At 57.2% G+C, this 19446-nt stretch overlaps 1 protein-coding gene across 4 annotated transcripts in view; it reads left to right on the top strand.

The window, feature by feature from the left end:
* The window catches only part of LOC144946230 (voltage-dependent calcium channel subunit alpha-2/delta-2-like), a 150725-nt gene that overhangs the window by 71964 nt on the left and 59315 nt on the right, over positions 1-19446 (top strand). For 3 of the 4 annotated variants that reach the window (XM_078875096.1, XM_078875095.1, XM_078875094.1), the window contains 11 exons: positions 2348-2459; positions 3070-3201; positions 3480-3540; positions 3869-3919; positions 4852-4951; positions 5092-5250; positions 5862-5969; positions 7025-7103; positions 8243-8292; positions 10201-10290; positions 18095-18160. In XM_078875096.1, the coding sequence (XP_078731222.1) occupies positions 2348-2459; positions 3070-3201; positions 3480-3540; positions 3869-3919; positions 4852-4951; positions 5092-5250; positions 5862-5969; positions 7025-7103; positions 8243-8292; positions 10201-10290; positions 18095-18160 (1008 nt within the window). The remainder of the gene's footprint in view (positions 1-2347; positions 2460-3069; positions 3202-3479; positions 3541-3868; positions 3920-4851; positions 4952-5091; positions 5251-5861; positions 5970-7024; positions 7104-8242; positions 8293-10200; positions 10291-18094; positions 18161-19446) is intronic. The other variant, XM_078875097.1, reaches the window with a different exon arrangement.

Below are 19446 nucleotides of genomic sequence, written 5' to 3'. Positions count from 1 at the left end.
GGCCGAGGAGCGTCCATCAGATTCTTGGCAGAAATAACAAAGGTCCCCGATCGATGCGTGGAGGGTCTCCCCCCCCCCCCCGAGGTTTTATTTGCCCCTGTTATTATTTAGCATTTCAACAAAACTCTCCACGTCAAGAAGACCTCGCTCTCTAAGAGGAAATTCTTTTCAAAAGGAACAAAGGGGCGCCGCGGGTGCCTAGGAAATGTTAACTACCTCCCCTGGTATACAGGAGGTTGTGGGATCGATCCCGACTCTCTCACCCACTGTATACTTGGAGTTTACGGTGTCTCTCTCTCCTTGGTGAGATGTTAACTATCTCGCCTGGTATACAGGAGGTCGTGGGATCGATCCCGACCCTCTCACCCGCTGTATATTTGGAGTTTACGGTGTCTGTCTCCCCTTGGTGAGATGTTAACTACTTCGCCTGTTATACAGGAGGTCGTGGGATCGATCCCGACCCTCTCACCCGCTGTATATTTGGAGGTTGTGTGTCTCTCTCCCCTTGGTGAGATGTTAACTACCTCGCCTGGTATACAGGAGGTCGTGGGATCGATCCCGACCCTCGCACCCACTGTATACTTGGAGGTTGTGTGTCTCTCTCCCTGTGGTCGCGTGTATTTTGCTCCGGGTCCTCCATTATTTTCCCTCCAAAATAAGAATCAACATCACGCGTTTAGAGTATTTGGCTGCTTATAATGTCCACGTGATGATGATGATGATAAGCGCACTTCGGTTGAGCTATTATTTGTGATAGCCATATCGCTTCTGAAGAAGATCTGTATAGCTCAGTGGGGCCTTAGCTCGTAAAATAAAAAAATAGTTCTCTTACATGATAAGCCACTTCGTATTGGGCTGCTATACATATCCACATGCTAATCAGCAGAGGTGTGGACTCGAGTCATGTGACTTGGACTCGAGTCAGACTCGAGTCATGAATTTGATGACTTGCGACTCGACTTGGACTTGCATAACAATGACTTTGTCCCACCTCTGCTAATCAGCCACTTTGTTGAGCTATCATTGTGATGGCGAGGGTCGCTTATGGAAAAGAGATACACAGAAACTCAGAGGGGCCCTGGTGAAAAAAAAATATATATATATTTTCGTAAAGACAAGGATTCGTCCCCGCCCCCCATCATAGCCATCAACAACCCGTTTGGGTGCAAGGGCTGTGAGCGAGCACCTCTGAAGGGTGGCGCTGCACACGAGAGCATCGGTGGTGGCCGGCGCCACGCCTGCCCCCGGCCACCTTTGTCTCTCCTGGTGCCGCATGTCTTTATTACTCACCGCACCGAGGACTCATTTAAGGCTGAGTAGAGCTAGGGGGAGGGCCGGAAATCGTTGAAACTATTCACCGCCGTCAGACGCGGGGGTCGCCGGCTCCGCGTGGCGCCGACCGCTGTGCCACCGCTCCCTCCCCTCGAGCGGAGCACAACAAGCCGTGCACACGGCTGGTGCCCTCGCGGATCCGCGGGCCCGGGGCGACGTTTCCCTCTCCACGCAGTCCGCCTACATGTGCACGGTCGCTCACGCCCGACGCACGCGAACGCACTCGGTGAGGACGCATCCCGCTCTCTCGTGAGCAATCGGAAGCTTGAGCAGGAGTGGAGGCTGGACAGCACTGAGCGAGTGAGCGAGCGAGAGCCCTGCAGGTGCTATAGGCTGCAGGTGATATAGCGCTACAGGTGACATAGCGCTCCAGGTGCTATAGGCTGCAGGTGACATAGCGCTACAGGTGATATAGCGCTCCAGGTGCTATAAGCTGCGTGTTGCAAAACAAATCACATCTCTGTCCGCTGTGGTCACCATCCTCCCGCCGTCACCGCTGCTCTTTGCCGAGCCCTGCAACGGCCAGCGCGGTGAAGTATGGTCAAATCAACCCGCGGGTGTCAGCGGGGGGGGGGGGGGGGGGGGGGGTGGTGGAGGGGGCCCCGACCGTAAAATGGAATGGGGCACTGTGGATAATTCCAGCCGGGGTTCCTCGTTTTTCCCCGGTGAATCCGGGCCAGGATTTATTTGTCTCGGATCAATGCCTGGGAAATTGAACTTCCCGGCACCCCCCCCACCTCGCCCTCCACTCTCTCCGGAAATAGCAATTCCACGATCGCAGTCCGCGCTCTCCCTCTCTCTCTCACTCGCTCTCCCTCGCTCCACTGCAGCCGCCTGTGGTCTGGACCTCCCGACCCACGTGGCCCCCCGCTGTCGACTCCCCGCTCCTGTTCATGTGCGACGATGACTGAATGTGATGGCGTTGATGATGATGTTAACAATGCTGACGATGGTGTTGACGGTGATGACGACGATGATGACTGCTAGTGTGACGATGTTGGTGTTGCCCCGGTAGTGCATTCCCGATGACCGTGAGGCGAGGAGTGAGGAGACGAGCCGGAGCGACTCGCGCGTGGCCAACGAGAGCTTCACCGCCGTGCACATCCCCACCGACATCTACAACGGCTGTGCGTCACCCACGCATGCACTCCCACGGACTCACACACACACATCCCCACTTAGATCTACACACAGGCATGCACTCCCACGGACTCACACACACACACTCACATCCCCACCGAGATCTACACGCACGCATTCCCACAGACTCACACACACACTCACATCCCCACCGACATCTACACACATGCGGGCACTCCCACGGACTCACGCACAAAGATCAAAGATCCCCCGTGTAGCCTTAACAGACTGTAGGGGTAAGCGCTGTTAGCGAGTACTTATGAAGGCCGGCACGGTACACGATGGGGTGAGTGGCCAGTACCACGCCCGACCGCCTTTGTCTCACCAGTGTCGATGTTCACACCGTATCAGCTACTCATTTGAGTCGCCCTACGGGAGGCCTAGCACCGGGTCGCGAGGTGGGAATCGAACCTGGCTCGGTGGGTTCGAGGCGCGGTGCGCACGCGCCAACCGCTGCGCCACCACTCCCCCTACACTGCTCTTTCATTAGCCCATCCCCTCCTCTCTCTCTCCACTATCTCTCCACTATCTCCCCTCTCTCTCCCCCTTCTCTCTCGCCTCTCTCCCCCCTCTATCGGCCCGCGCTCTCCCGCACAGCGTCCATCATCCTGAACGAGCTGTACTGGACGGCTGGTCTGGAGCGCGTGTTCAAGGAGAACAGGCGGCAGGACCCCAAGCTGCTGTGGCAGGTGTTTGGCAGCGCCACCGGACTCACGCGATACTACCCAGGTAGCGGTGGCGGTGGTGGTGGTGGAGCTACCGTGGGGAGCAGGGCGGGCACGCGGGTGGGTGGGCGGGCAGGGCGTGGATGGGCGGGTGGGTAGAGGTGAGCTAGTGGGTGGGGGTGAGTGGGGAGGGGTGAGTGGATGGGGGTGAGTGGGTGAGCAAGTCAGGGGGTGCCGGTGAGTGGGGAGGGGTGAGTGGATGGGGGTGAGCGGGTGAGCAAGTGAGTGGATGCCGTCGTCGTCGGACGGGTGATGAGTGTCCCACCGCTTTCCCCCACCCAGCACTGCCGTGGTCCTGCAACCCCAAGAAGGTGGATCTCTACGACGTCCGCCGGCGGCCATGGTAGGGGCCGCTCACCGCGCCACTCACCACGCCGCTCACCAAGCTGCTCACTGCACCGCTCACCCGGCCACTTACCACGTCGCTCACGCAAGCTGGTTTCCACGGCAACCCGGTTTGCCTGAACTCAACAATAACAACAACGATGAGACGGAACACGCTCGGAATGTAGAAAGAGAATTGGAGTGAGATGAGAGGGGAAAGGCAGCAGAGTGCGTGGAGGGGAGTGGAGTGAAATGAGAGGGGAGATGCAGGTGGAGGGATTGTTGGGGAAACGCGGTGTCGTTATTCACCCATCTGCGCCCCCCCTCCTCCACCCCGCATCCCCCAGGTATATCCAGGGTGCCGCATCTCCCAAGGACATGGTGATTCTGGTGGACGTGTGAGTAGCGCGGTTGCGGCGACGTGCCAACGTCTCACCCTGGTTCTCGTGGTTGTGGTTGCTGGTGATCGTTGTGGTGGTTATTGTTGTGAGTTTTAGCCAGGCTGGATTGTGTGAGCAGCTCACAAATCCTTGATCGATCTGAACACTGTCTCATCGGTAAGCTCCTCTGGCAGGCAAGGTTGCGTTGGCTGGGTCACGTAGCCCAGATTTTGTTCGGCCGGATAGAGGGGGCTAAATGGGCGCGGCACGGGCTAGGGAGGAGATGGAGTGATGTGGTACAGGAGGACGTGGAGCTGAGTGGACTTGCCGATGACTGGTACCAGCGGTGTCAAGATCGGCCTCTGTGGAGGAGGCTCGTGAAGTGACGCTACTGGGCAGAGTGGAACGCCGGGTGGATCAAATGAAACAAGTTGGCAGAGTAGAGGGCACAGGTGGTGCATCGACCAGTCATCTCAGTCAGTCAACCCATGGCACCTGGGTCTGTTTTTCTGACATACCAGCGAGCCTTCAACACTTCAGGTGGCCTCAAAGTGCACCTAGCCTGGCACAATCGCCGTGATGACGTCACTGCCACTTAGAGTCGACTGGCTGTTGATATTGGTTGATTGTTGTGGTTGTTTTTGTGATTGTTGTGGCGGTTGTGGTGATTGTTGTTGGCGGTCGTGACGGTGATGGCGGTTGTTGTAGTTGTGATTGTTCTGTTTTTGTGGGGGGTTGTGATTGTTGTGGTTGTGATTGTTGTTGTGGTTGTTGGTGGTGGTTTGTGATTTTCGTGGTTGTTGTGATTGTTGTGGCTGTTGATGTGGTTGTGATTGTAGTGTTTATTGTGATTGTTGTGATGTTGTGATTGTTGTTATTGTTGTGGTTGCTGTTGATTGTTGTGGTTGTTGCTGTGGTTGCTGATTGTTGTGGCGTCTGTGCGGCCGCAGCAGCGGCAGCGTGAGCGGCCTCACGCTGAGCCTCATGAAGAAGTCGGTGACGAACATGCTGGCGACGCTGGCCGACGACGACTACGTCAATGTCGTGTCGGTGAGGCACGCGGGGGGGGCAGGGGGGGATGGGGGGGGCGGGTGAAGAGGGGATGACGACGCGCCATTTGTGTCGCTGTGTTCACGCGTGACGTGCGTGTCACCGTGCCGTGCGTGCGTGCCGCCCGTGTCCTTGCGCAGTTCAACAACACGGCGTACCACGTGTCGTGCTTCACGCACCTGGTCCAGGCCAACGTGCGCAACAAGAAGGTGCTCAAGGAGGCCGTGGAGAAGATGACGTCACGCGGCCTCACCAACTACTCGGCCGGCCTAGAGTTCGCCTTCCAGCAGCTCTTCAACGTGAGGCGCCCCCGTCTGTCCGTCCGTCCGTCCGTCCGTCCGTCCGTCTGTCTCTCTGTCTGTCTGTCCGTCCGTCTGTCTGTCTGCCATGCAATCTCTTAAGTTGGTGGACTAAGCAAGGCTGCGAGAAAGAGAGCGCTGTACAAGCCATGCGGTGGTCATGTGAGACACGCACGCAAGCCCATGGCAGCTGCAGGAGATTCGGATGACAGTTGATGGTGCACAAATGGAGAACAAAAATACTGTCCAGAAGTAGGGGTGCGACTGTGGTCATCCAGACCAGAGACCGGAGGACAGCGTGTAACGACGCGATGCCCCGATCCACAAATACGAAGCAGGAGACATCACAGCGATGTTGATGATGATGATGATGATTCACGACTCAGCTCCTGCTACTCCTGATGCTGCGGTTATCCGTGGCTCGACCACCTCAATGTGAAATCGTCCTTGTGTTGCTCTGCATCGACATCAGCTGCCGTATGAGAGAAGCGAGGATCGCAGTATTAACCAGGGCGGCCTCTGGAATCGAACGGCGAACGTGCCACCGCTCAGCTCTATCAAAACCAAATCTATTGGTTGTTTACTGTCATTGTTGTCGTCGTTTGTCGCAGCACAACATCTCGCGGGCCAACTGTAACCGCATGATCATGCTGTTCACGGACGGGGGGGAAGATCGCGCCCAGGACATCTTCGAACTCTACAACTGGCCCAACAAGACGGTGAGCGGCGTCGGTGGTGGAGGTGGTGGATGTGGTGGAGGTGGTTGAGGTGGCCGCACCCCCAAGGGACGTCTGAGGGACGCGCGTCACCCACCCAGCCACAAAGACCCTCACCCACCAACTCCCCCACCCATTTGCCCACCCACCCACAAACCCACCAACTCACCCGCACCCAACAATCAAAACCCACTCCACACACCAGCCACTCACCCCCCAACACCCCACCCACGCGCCATTCCACCCACAAACCCACCCACCAATCAACACCCCCACCCATCCATCCACACCCACTCCACACACCCCACCCACCCCCCACCATCCTATCCAACCACCCACCCCCCGCCAATCCATCCATCTATCCCCCACCAAACCACCCCCACTATCCCACAGATCCACCCACCTGCCCACCCATCACACCAATCCACACATCCATCCACCCCCAGCCGAGTTCGATTCCCGCTCACTGCACAGCAGTAGTGAGCGAATATCTGAATCAGTCCCCGGGCCTCAACTAGGTCGACTCAGCCTTAAATGAGTACCTGGTGCATGTGTGCAAAATTATATTTCAGTACCTATGTAAAATCTGGGGAGACATCGACACTGGGGAAACAAAGGCGGCCGGGGGAAGGGTGTTGGCCACCCACCCCTTGGTGCGCCGTACCGGCCTTGATGGGGGCTCGCCAAAAGCACTTGCCCCAACAGTCTGTTGAGGCTACACGGGGGAGCTTTGTGTGTGCGTTGGGAGCGGCAGCACAGCGGCTAGTGCACCGCACTACGAACCCGGCGACCCGAGTTCGACTCCTGCTCGTGGTTAATACCGGGGACGATTATTTGAACCGGTTATGGGCCTCCCCTAGGTCGACTCAGCCTCAAATGAGCACCAGGTGCGGTGTGTTTAACATCGCCACTGGGAAGACAAAGGCGGTCGGGCGTGGTGCTGGTGACCGACCCCTTCGTGTGCCGTGGCGACCTTGATAGGTGTTCGCTAACAGCACTTGCCCCGACATCCTGCGAGGGCTACCCGGGGACCTTTTGTCTGTGTGCGTGTTCCGCAGGTGCGGGTGTTCACCTTCTCCGTGGGGCAGCACAACTATGACGTCACGCCCATACAGTGGATGGCGTGCGCTAACAAAGGCACGGCTCGTGTGCGGCGTGACGGCGGTGACGGTGATCGTGACGGTGACAATGACGGTGATGATGATTGTGACAATGATCATGACAATGATTGTGATTATGATCGTGACGACGATCGTGACGACGATCGTGACAACGCCGATTGTGACGATGATCGTGATGATGATCGTGGCAATCATCGTGGCAATCATCGTGGCAATCGTGACGATGACCATGTTGACAATCGTTACGATGATCTGACGATGACGGTGATGATCGTGACGATGACGGTGACGATTATCGTGACGATGATCGTGACGATGACGGTGACGATGACGGGGATCGTGATGATGAGGTTGACAATGATGATGAACGTGATTGATTGTCAATGATTGTGATTATCGTGATGATGATTGTGACGATGTTCGTGACGATGACGACGAACGTGACTGATCGTGACGACGATCATGACAACAATGAGTGTCACGATGATCGTGACGATGATTGTGATGGTGATCGTGACGGTGATCGTGACGTGCCTGCAAGGCAAGAATCTCTCTACCGCTGGCTCTGTAGGGGCTGTGAGCACCGCTGGCGGCTACGCTGCTGCTGCTGCACTTGCCCCAACAGTCTGTCGAGGCTGCTGCTGCTCGTGAAACGGCACTGGGCCCGGCAGTGCCGTTCAAGGCTCGAGTTGGAGTGGGTCTCCCTCATGCCGGGCCTGAGGGTTTACAAATATACTCACGGGCACGGTGGTGCGCGTCATCATCGTCGCCGTCGCCATCGTCCTCGTCATTGTCATCGTCATTGTCGTCGTCGTCATTGTCATTATTGTCGTCATCATCGTTGTCGTCATCGTCGATGTCATCGACGCCATCGTTGTCGTCACCGTTATCGTCATCGTCGGCATGACGTAGGCGTTGTGTGATCGTGGCGGTTGGCCCCGCCATTTCGCTGTGCCGAGTGGACCCGCGTGTGCCTCTGCGTCCAACCGTTCTCGCTGCTTCGATGGAATGACAACTTAGAACACAAAGTCATCAACATCCCTCTACGTCTCTCTCTCTGTATCTCTGTCTCTCTCTCTCTGTCTCTCTCTCCTGCCGCTGCTGATGTTCTATCTCTGTGTCTCTCTCTGTGTCTCTGTGTGTGTGTCTCTCAAGGATACTACTTTGAGATTCCGTCCATCGGAGCGATCCGGATAAACACGCAGGTGACTGGGTGCAAGGGCAGCGTGGGCCGAGTGCAGAATCAGCAGCAGCAGCATCATCATCAGGAGCAGCAGCAGCGTTATCAATAGCATCGATAGCAGCAGCATCGGCAGTAACATCATCAGCAGCAAAACTATTGTTATAATTATCAATCATCACTAGCACTGTTATTATCATCAACAGCAGTAACGGCGTCATTATCAGTAGCATATATAGCAGCAGCATCGGCAGTATCATCATCAGAACTATTGTTATCATCATCATCAGCGTTATTATTTTCACCACCACCATCAATCATCGCCAGCACTGCTGCCATCATCGCCAGCACTGTTGCCATCATCAGCACTGTTGTCATCAGCAGCATTGTCAGCAGCACTGATAGACACGTAACTTCCACGCGAATACCGTGATGATGATCATGGCCATCAGCGGCAGCTTCATCATAAAGCATCGTCATCAGCAGCATTGTCAGCAGCCGCAGATGACGTTTCAGGCAATCACCCTTCTGCACCGCACACTGACAACAAGGTACGCGTTGAGTCGTTGTTTGTGCACCATAGTCAACACAGCAGCACCCCGTACCCCTCCCCCAAAGACAAAGCTCTTCCGTATAGCATGAGCAGACTGTTGGGGCAAGTGCTGTTAGCGAGCACCTATGAAGGCCGGCAGGACACACGAGGGGGTGGGGTGGTCAGCACCACGCCCGGCCGCCTTTGTCTCCCCAGTGACGATGTTTACACATTTAAGGCTGGGTCGACCACAGGGAGACCCAGGACCGGTTCAGATGTAATCGTCACTGCCGTTAGTGGCCGCTACCGTGAATCGAACTCGGCTGGCCGGGTTCGTGGCGCAGCGTCGCGCTCACCACTAGCACCACCGCTCCCCCCACAGCCAACCTGCACCCCCACCCACCCATCTCTGTTTAGATGCAAAGTCACGGCCTTGGGGGCGAGAATCCCAATTACGTACGGGGTCCAAGGGCAGCGGCGGCTGGGCGTCAGCTGTGCTGCCCTAATTTGACACCGACACACGGGGCGAGGCAGCGGTGGGGGGGTAGGCACACCCCCCCCCTACCCCCACGGGGAGACAGACACCCCGAGCCACCCCCCCCCACACCCGTCACCACCCACCCTGCGCCGACGGTGCCACCACGCGCCCCGCCCCGGGCTGCCTCTTGCTCAGCAGCGCAGCTCATCGACTGCTTGCTCCGAGCTAGCCGTGCCCCTCTGGCGTGTTGGTGTCGAACTTAGCCCCCCCTTCCCCCCACATAGCGTACAGGGAGGGGGTAGGGGACCATCGCCTATGAAGATCCGGGGCAGTTCATCGGCATTGGATCAAGCGAGCCTGGCTCTACAGCTGATGAGACGCTGAATGTCGAGACCGATCCTTGCATGTACACACCTGGCAGTTCATCACCATTGGTTCAAGCAGAGACTGAATCTGCTGCTGACGAGTCACTTGCGTGTCGAACCCTGCTCCAGAGTTGAGTCAACGCTGCGCTCCCAGAAGCCCGCGCGGCTGATGTGGGCTGTGTAGGCGGCGCGTGTGTCTGTGACGTGCCGAGAGAGAGAGTGGGGGGGGGTTATTGTCCACGTGCCCATTGTAACCCGCGCACGCTGCGGGATCAGCACCTTCACCCACCCAGCCCGATGCTTTTGATTCGCCCGGGCTGGATTTTAGCCAAGTTAAGTGCGAAACCCAAAATTATTGGGGGTTTTCTTTGTCGTTGTGCCGACATCAGTATTGGGGATACAAATGCGGCCGGGTGTGGCAGTGGCCACCCACCCCCCCCCCCCGTGTGCCGTGCCAGCCTTCACAGGTGCTCACTCGCTCACAGCACTTGCCCCTACAGTCTGTTAAGGCTACGCGGGGGATCTTTGCCTTGAGCCCATGGCCCACGTGCCCCACAGGAGTACCTGGACGTACTGGGCCGCCCGATGGTGCTGGCTGGGCCCCGCGGCAAGCAGGTGCAGTGGACCAACGTCTACCTAGACGCTCTGGTAGGCACCCCGCACGCACACACACAGGCAAAGGTCCCCCGCGTAGCCCACACAGGGCGATGGGGCAAGTGCTGTTCGCGAAAACGTAATTATAATAATTCCTCCGTGAAGAGCCTTGAATGCTGCAGTAGTGGCACGAATACTAACTGGAGTCACGAAGGAGAGGGGGTGGACGAGAGGGAGCCAGTGAGTTTTGATGAGTGGGGGATGACTGGAGCGAATGGGTGAGTGAGCGCGCGACTGCGTGAGCTAACGACCGGGTGAGCTTGGTGAGTGGATGAGTGACACTGATACTGCGTGAGAGGGTGAGCGAGTGAGCCACTGAGTGAGCGGGTGAGCGAGTGAGTGGGTGAGCGAGTGAGCGACTGAGTGAGCGGGTGAGCGACTGAGTGAGCGGGTGAGCGACTGAGTGAGCGGGTGAGCGAGTGAGCGACAGTGAGCTCACGACCAGGTGAGCTTGGTGAGTGTATGAGTGACACCGAGACTGAGTGAGCGGGTGAGCGGAAGAAGAGGTGGGGGGGATGGAGAGGTGGGGGAAGAGGTGGGGGAAGAAGAGGAGGGGGTGGGGGTAGAGGTGGGGACATGCTTTGTTGTTTCAGGCCACTGTGAGTGGGGGAGTCTTCTCAAGGCTGTCTCCATCAATAATGGTGGGGGGGGTCTAGGCTACTCCACACACACACACCGCCCCCACACTCACTCACACACACACCCCTCCATCACACACACCTCCCACATCACACACACCGTCCCATCACACACACCGCCCCATCACACACACACAATTACACACACACGCCTCCCCATCACACACACACACCTCCCCCATCACACACACACCTCCCCCATCAGACACAAACATACAGCCCCATCACACACACACACACCTTCCCCATCACACACACCGCCCCATCACACACACACACCTCCCCCATCAGACACACACATACAGCCCCATCACACACACACACCTTCCCCATCACACACACACTCTTCTCCATCACACACACACACCGCCCCATCACACACACACACACCTCCCCATCAGACACACACATACAGCCCCATCACACACACACACACCTTCCCTATCACACACACACTCTTCCCCATCACACACACACCGCCCCATCACACACACCTCCCACATCACACACACACACACACCTCCCACATCACACACACACCGCCCCATCACATACACACACACCGCCCCATCACACACACACAGTCCCATCACACACACACACCGTCCCATCACACACACGCCTCCCCATCACACACACCTCTCCCATCACACACACACACCTCCCCCATCATACACACACACCGCCCCATCACACACACACACAGCCCCATCACACACACCTCCCCCATCACACACACCTCCCCCATCACACACACACGCCTCCCCATCACACACACACACCTCCCTCATCACACACACACACAGCCCCATCACACACACCGCCCCATGGGGGGGGGTAGAGTGGGGGGGAGTAGAGTGGGGGGGGTGTAGAGTGGGGGTTGTAGATTTGGGGGGGGGGGTAGAGTGGGGGGCTAGTGGGGGCTAGTGGGGGGTGTCTCATTGAGTTGTCCTGTTTGGGTGTTTCAACGCGGAGGAGGGGCCCCGTGTGAGTGAGATGTGAAGCTGCCCGGTCACCTTGAGGGGTGTGTGAGTGTGTCTGTGTGTGTGTGTCGTGTGTGTGTGTGTGGGGGGCGTGTGAGTTGTGTGTTGTGTGTGTTGTGTCCTGCTTGTGTGTGTTGTGTCCTGCTTGTGTGTGTTGTGTGTGCCGTGTGTGTTGTGTGTGCCGTGTGTGTTGTGTGTGTCGTGTGTGTGTGTGTGTCGTGTGTGTGTGGGGCGTGTGTGTTGTGTGGGTGTCTGTGTTTGTCGTGTGTGGGCATGTGTGTGTATTGTGTGTGTTGTGTGTTCTGCGTGTGAGTTGTGTGTTGTGTCCTGCGTCTGTGTGTTGTGTGTACTGCGTGTGTGCGTTGTGTGTGCTGTGTGGGAAGCTGTAAGCCCCAGGCTACTTTGGACTCGCCTTCCCATCAACCAAAGGCGAAGAGTGGTGGTCGTGGTTACTTATGCTCCCACCGAAGACGAACATCCGTGGAGGGACGCAGGCAAAGCCAATGAGTCATATGCCTTCTATGACCTCCTGTCACAGGTGCTGACTAAAGTGGCCCCTCGGGATAAAGTCATCTTGTTGTGTGGCTTCAATGTCCGAGTTGACTATGATGCTGGCACCTGGTCTGGAGTAATTGGAAGGCATGGGCCAGATCAGCTCAATAACAACGGTAGGAGGCTGGTAGATTTGTGTGCAGCCCACGGGCTTGTAATTACCAACACGCTGTTCAGGCGTCAGTGCATACACACAACATCATGGAAGCATGATGAAAGTTGCAAGAGAGAATGTCATCATCGCTTGCTGCTGGGGTTGGCATCTTCCCCCACTCTTCCTGATGTCGAGGGGAAATGGGCGAGGTTTAGGACTGTGGCTCATGCAGCTGCAATGACTGCTTTGGGTACACGGTAACAGACCTCCCCAGAGACCCAGGCTGACAGAGGAGGTGTTCAGCCTGGCTGAGAAAAAGCGACAGGCCCACTCTCATCGTCTACAACATCCCACGTCAGAGAATGAGGAGGCTTACCGCAGCCTTTGTTTTGCGGTTCGGAGAGCTGTGAGGCGCTGCAAGGATGGGTGGTGGTCGCGGGTTACTGAGGAAATTGAGTCTGCCTCAATGACCCGCGATCACAAATTGCTCTTTAACTCCATCGAAAAAGTAACCTGCAGTGCCACACCTATTACCATCATTCGGGGAAGGACCGGTGATTCAATCTCCGACCCCCAGGAACAGGTTTGCAGATTTGCTGAGCATTTCTGTGAGGTCCTGGGGGAGGGGAAATCCCTCAGCCTGGAAAACATAATGGGACATAGTGAGGATGATCCTGCTGAGGCTACGGTGCCTCAAATATTGAAAGAAGAAGTCACCACCTGTGAGTGGCTGGCTGAGGTGCCATCTGTTGAGGAAGTACTGAAGGCGATCCAAAGTCTGAGACCAGAAAAGGCACCGGGCAGAGATGATCTCCCAAGCGAAATGCTGAGGGAGGGTGGCGTTTGTGCACAGACTGCCCTTAATGAAATCATAACAACAGTCTGGACCACTGGACGGGTTTCATAGTGTAATAAGCGACTCGATCCTGGTTCTGTCTCCGTCGTCCTTTATTCGGGTTCTTACACTTTTCCCGCACGGCCCTCGCTTAGAGCTCTCCCCTTGGCAGCTCCGTAGCTGCCCTCGCTCCCGTAGCCTCCACACCTCTGCAGCTCAGCTGCTCAGCTGCAGACCCCTTGTGCAGTCCTCCGGCTGCGCTCACTGCAGCTCCATCGCTGCTCTTACTGCAGCTCCACTGCTGCCCGTCGTTCCTCCGCGCTTGGTCACCGCTGGCCGACGGTGCCAAGTCTTATTCCCCCGTGTGTGTGGCGATCTCGCCACTCCTCGACCTCTGCCCTGCGTGGCCTCACTCTAACTCCGTCTCCCACACTCTCCCGTCTCTTCCGGTATCTCTCCCTTAAGACCTCACCCCTCTCACCCACGTGACCTAACTCCTCCCCCCATGACGTCATATCCGCGAAGCCGTTTACGCCCGCATTACACCACCCTCCCCCGTAGAGAAAATCCAGCCGACCTCGGCTGAACAATAACGAGACCAGTAATGCGAGTGAACACAACCATCACACATTCAAGGACGACAAAGCATACAATAAATATAACAACAACAACAACACAACAGTAAAATTTAATGAAATGTAAGGGACTTTGAGCGTGTTCGGGTCGCCGGTCCGTCCCGGACGGGCGGCGGCCCTCCTGCAGACCGGGAACGTGACGGGGTTTTAGGAGCGACAGGATGAAGTCCTCCTGTCGCTATTGGAGGCCCGTCAACGTCCCGGTCCCGTGTCCCTGAAGGCCCAGCGTCGGGGGTGCATCGCGATCGTGTCTGCGCCGGGGTCGGAGGGGCGGCGGGGCTCGGAGTCCCCGCAGCCGTGGCAGGCACACCCCGAGCAGAGTCTCCTGTCTCCGGCAATGTCACGGCCGGCTTGTCTGTCCTGGAGGATCCTTCCGTGGCACGTCCGCTGACGAGGCCTCCTGCTGGGGCGGACCCGGGACGCGGGCCCAGCAGTCCCTGGCGTAATGGCCTTTACGGCCGCAGCGGAAGCAGTCGATGTTATTACGCCGCGCCGCAGGCACCCCGTCCCGACGCTCCCGTGGCGGTGGCGCAGATCGCGGCCCCGGTGTACTGCGGGCCGACCACTGAGCAGAGGCGGCAGTCAGCTCCTGCGGGCCCCCCCCCGTCAGGAACGTACACCGCCTTCTTGGGATCCCAACCCGCGGCACCTCCCTCGACGATGGGCCCCCCCGTCCACGCCGTGACTTGCTTCCAACGGCGAAGGTTGAACTGGGCATCAAGACATTTAGCGGCCGCCCGGGACGTAAGCTTTTTGTGGCCACACACCGGCATAGGAATCCCCAAATCCCGGGACAGCTCGAGCATCTTACCCAAGATGGGAGGTTCGAGCAGGTCAGGCTCCGTCTCCGGGTATGCAGCCATGGCCAACTCCAATACCGCACCCCTGTATGCCACCGGCGACTCCTCGGGTGCTCGCTGACGTTGAACAAACCGGCGATGAGCGTCATCCGGTGGCTCATATGCATCTGCCATCTCGTCGAAAACTCCTCTCAATGTTTTCTTCTTCTCCGCCTTGATGGAGCGGAAGAATCTCACCGACTCGTCATCGAGAAGAGTCGGTAAAACCTCTAACACCTCAGCGTCCGTCCACCTCGCTGAGCGTACCGCCGCCAGAAATCGGCAGGCGAAAGCACTCCAATCGCCCCCGATGGAGAATTCTTTGACGGTCGTGAGATGACGACTGCGACTCCTTGTTGCACCGTCCTCCTCCGATGACTCACCAGGCGGCATATTTAAAATGGCGTCGCATCGCCGCGTGTTCAAGATGGCGGCCTCTCGCCGCGGAGAGCGCAAGATGGCGGCTTCCCGCCGTTCTTCTCCTGCCACGCCCAAGATGGCGTCTTCTTGCCGCGTGGTCAATGGCGCCGACAGCGGAGGCAAGGCAGCGACCTGCGGACCTCCGTCGGCTCCCCCCAACGCCATCCTCGGCGTGACGAGCTCGCACAATTGCGCGAGCACGATTTTCAGCGTCTCCAGCTGCGCCGCCATCTGCCTCCATCGCCAATCCGCGTCCACAGGTGCAGACGGGTCCACCGACGCGGCGACCTCTTCGACTCCCGGACCCGCGCTTGTTCCCGCACGGATCTCCTCCTCCATCGCAGGTAGGTCGACCGCCCAAGGAAGGTCGTCGTCGTCGGATGTTGTAGCAGACGATGGCGCAGGAATATTCTTTCTTCTGAGCTGTTTTGACATGCCGTTTCACTTCTGACACCAGTGTAATAAGCGACTCGATCCTGGTTCTGTCTCCGTCGTCCTTTATTCGGGTTCTTACACTTTTCCCGCACGGCCCTCGCTCAGAGCTCTCCCCTTGGCAGCTCCGTAGCTGCCCTCGCTCCCGTAGCCTCCACACCTCTGCAGCTCCGCTGCAGACCCCTTGTGCAGTCCTCCGGCTGCGCTCACTGCAGCTCCATCGCTGCTCTTACTGCAGCTCCACTGCTGCCCGTCGTTCCTCCGCGCTTGGTCACCGCTGGCCGACGGTGCCAAGTCTTATTCCCCCATGTGTATGGCGATCTCGCCACTCCTCGACCTCCGCCCTGCGTGGCCTCACTCTAACTCCGTCTCCCACACTCTCCCGTCTCTTCCGGTATCTCTCCCTTAAGACCTCACCTCTCTCACCCACGTGACCTAACTCCTCCCCCCATGACGTCATATCCGCGAAGCCGTTTACGCCCGCATTACAATAGGATTGGAAGAATGCCCTGGTGGTCCCCGTCTTTAAGATGGGGAACCACACAGACTGTAACAACTACAGGGGCATCTCACTCTTCAGTATGCCGGGAAAGGTCCTGGCAATGATTATTCAACATCGCCTTGCTAGGCACGCTGAGGAGAGGCTTGCGGTGCCCCAATACGGTTTGACGAAAGGGAGGTGCTGCACGGATGCCATATTTTATGTCCGTCTGCTACAGCAGAGGTGTAGGGAATTCCAACAAGACCTACATCTCTGCTTTATTGACCTGGTCAAGGCCTATGATACCATCAATAGGCCTGGGCTCTGGGTTGTTCTTCGTGCTTTCGATCATTAAGGACCTTCATGATGGTGAGTGGGCCCGGGTAAAACTACTTGGCCGGGAGTCGGAGCCATTCCCTGTTCACCTTGGGGTGCGACAGGGATGTCCTCTGGCTCTCACATTATTCTATCATCTATTTCGACCACGTAGTTTGTGAAGCCTTAAATGCGCCTCCAACTTCACCAAAACTAAGCACCTGCCTGGGTATTATGTACAGTCGGACACTCCACCCCCACAACTCCCCATTGGTGATAGGGCAGTTGTGGAGAGTGGAGAGTTTTCCATACCTGGGCAGTGTGCTCATGACTGGCTCCGGTTTGACAGCAGAGGTCTGACTCCGAATCAGTCGAGCGGCATTATCTTTTCATCGGTTGCGTAACGCTTTCTGGAAGCTACCTGGTCTGTCGCTCCGCACGAAGCTTCAGGTCTTCACGTCCACGGTCATGCCCTCCCTTCTCTGCGCTTGCGAAACGTGGACCCCCCTAATGGAACATATTCGCCGGTTTGAAACATTTAGGCTTGCCTGCCTACGATCCATCCTGGGTTTATCCAGGCTGGATTGTGTGAGGAGCTCACAGATTCTTGAAAAATCTGGACAAAGTCCCATTAGTGAGCTCCTCCGGCAGGCAAGGCTGCGTTGGCTGGGTCATGTAGCCTGCATGCCCAGCCACCGCATGCCTAAACAGCTTTTGTTTGGCCGGATCGAGGGGGCTAAACGGGTGCAGCACTGACTAGATAAGAGATTGGGTGATGTGGTACAGGAGGATGTGAAGCTAAGTGGACTTGCCGATGACTGGTACCAGAGGTGTCAAGATCGGCCTCTGTGGAGGAGGCTTGTGAAGGACGCTACTGGGCATTTGGAGGCAGTCGCCCTCCAACAACAACAGAGGGCGGAGGAGCGATGCTCACAACAACGAGCGGAGCGCCGGGTGGCTAAAGCACAGCAAGTTGTCACAGTAGGGGGCACAGGTGGTGCATCAGCCAGGCATCTCAGTCAGTCGACCCGTGGCACCTGGGCCTACCCTGTGACCTCCTGCCAGCGGGCGTTCGACACTTCACGTGGCCTCAACGTGCACATAGCTTGGCACAAACACCGTGGTGACGTCACCGCCACTTAGTGGCGAATGGCGGTTGTTGTTGTGTGTTGTGTGTCCTGAGTGAGTGTGTTGTGTGTGTTGTGTGTGTGCTGTTTGTGGCGTTAATGGCTCAGCGCTGCACCATGTACCCAGCGATTCCCGCTTACGGCCGCCAATATGGTGACAGCGAATATCACAACCGGTCATGGGCCTTCCCTAGGTGGACTCAGCCTTAAATAATTATTTCCTCTGCACGGACTCTTTCCACGGACTCTCACTCCACGGTCTCTCACTTCACGAACCCTCACCCCACGGAGTCTCTCCCCACCGACTCTCTCTCCACGGACTCTCACCGCACGGACTCTCTCCATTGACTCTCACGACACCGACTCTCACCGCACGGACTCTCTCCATTGACTCTCACGACACCGACTCTCTCCCCACGGACTCTCTCTCGTGTCTCTCCCCCGCAGGAGCAGGGCCTCGTGATCACGGGGACTCTCCCCGTCTTCAACTTGTCCGCGAGCGGCAACGTCCAGGTAACGTCGGCGGCGGGCCCCTCGTGACGTTTCGGGCAACGGCCCTTCTCCAGAGCAGGCAATGCTGGCAATGGCCCTCTTGTTGGCTAACGGATGGAGAGGCCAGGAGCGACACAGCGTGGTGGATGAACATAGTACAAATAGAGTTGCAACACGGACATCACCACAAACCCTCTTCCCTTTTCCTTGTAAACTCCCACAGCCAAACTCCCCCCCTTCCCTCTCCCCTCCCATGCCTAGATGAAGCCGCAACAGCAGACCATGTCCTCACACCTGAAGACGGACGCTTGTGTGGCGACCGAAACGTCGTGTTTTCTTGTATTCTATTAGTTCTATCTACGTGCCTTTACCGAAAGAACCAGAGAGTAATTACCATACTCGCTTTTATTTACAAATATTCCCTGACGAGTATTCAATCTGAGTGTGACTGGGCATCATCCCCAACGAGGAAGTTTATAATTTCACTTTGGTTTATGCTCGGAGCTCTCAAGCGGGTTACACAAGTCGACTCACCCAACTCAACATCTCACTGAATAATACAAAAATATATTTGTAAGGCATGTTTCATCCGTAGACCCCAATGTGCACATGCACTCACCGACCCACCATCTACTCACCAACTCTACCACCTACCCACCCATCCACTCACCTGCCCACTAAGCCACCCACTCAGCCAGCCACCCTCTCACCCACCCACCCACCTACCCACTAACTCACCCACTCATCTGCTTCCGAACCCACCCACTAACCCACCCACTCAGCCACCCACCCTCTCTCACCCACCCACTCACCCACTCACCTGCCCCCTAACCCACCCACTCAGCCACCCACCCTCTCTCACCCACCCACCCACCTACCCACAGACCCACCCACGCACCTACCCACTAACCCACCCACTAACCTATCCACTAACTCACTCACTAACCCACCCACTCACCTACCCACTAACCCGCCCACTCACCTACCCACTAACCCACCCACTCACCTACCCACTAACCCACCCACTCACCTACCCACTAACCCACCCACTCACCTACCCACAGACCCGCCCACTCACCTACCCACATACCCAGACCCACTCACCTACCCACTAACCCACCCACTAACCTACCCACTAACTCACCCACTCACCTACCCACTAACCCGCCCACTCACCTACCCACGAACCCACCCACTCACCTACCCACAGACCCGCCCAATCACCTACCCACTCACCCACTCACCTACCCACTAACCCGCCCACTCACCTACCCACGAACCCATCCACTCACCTACCCACAGACCCG

Source organism: Lampetra fluviatilis, chromosome 40 (assembly GCF_964198595.1).
Source record: "Lampetra fluviatilis chromosome 40, kcLamFluv1.1, whole genome shotgun sequence".
Classification (NCBI taxonomy): Eukaryota; Metazoa; Chordata; class Hyperoartia; order Petromyzontiformes; family Petromyzontidae; genus Lampetra; species Lampetra fluviatilis.
Note: the sequence above shows the minus strand (reverse complement) of the source record. Positions and strands in the feature narration are given on the sequence as shown.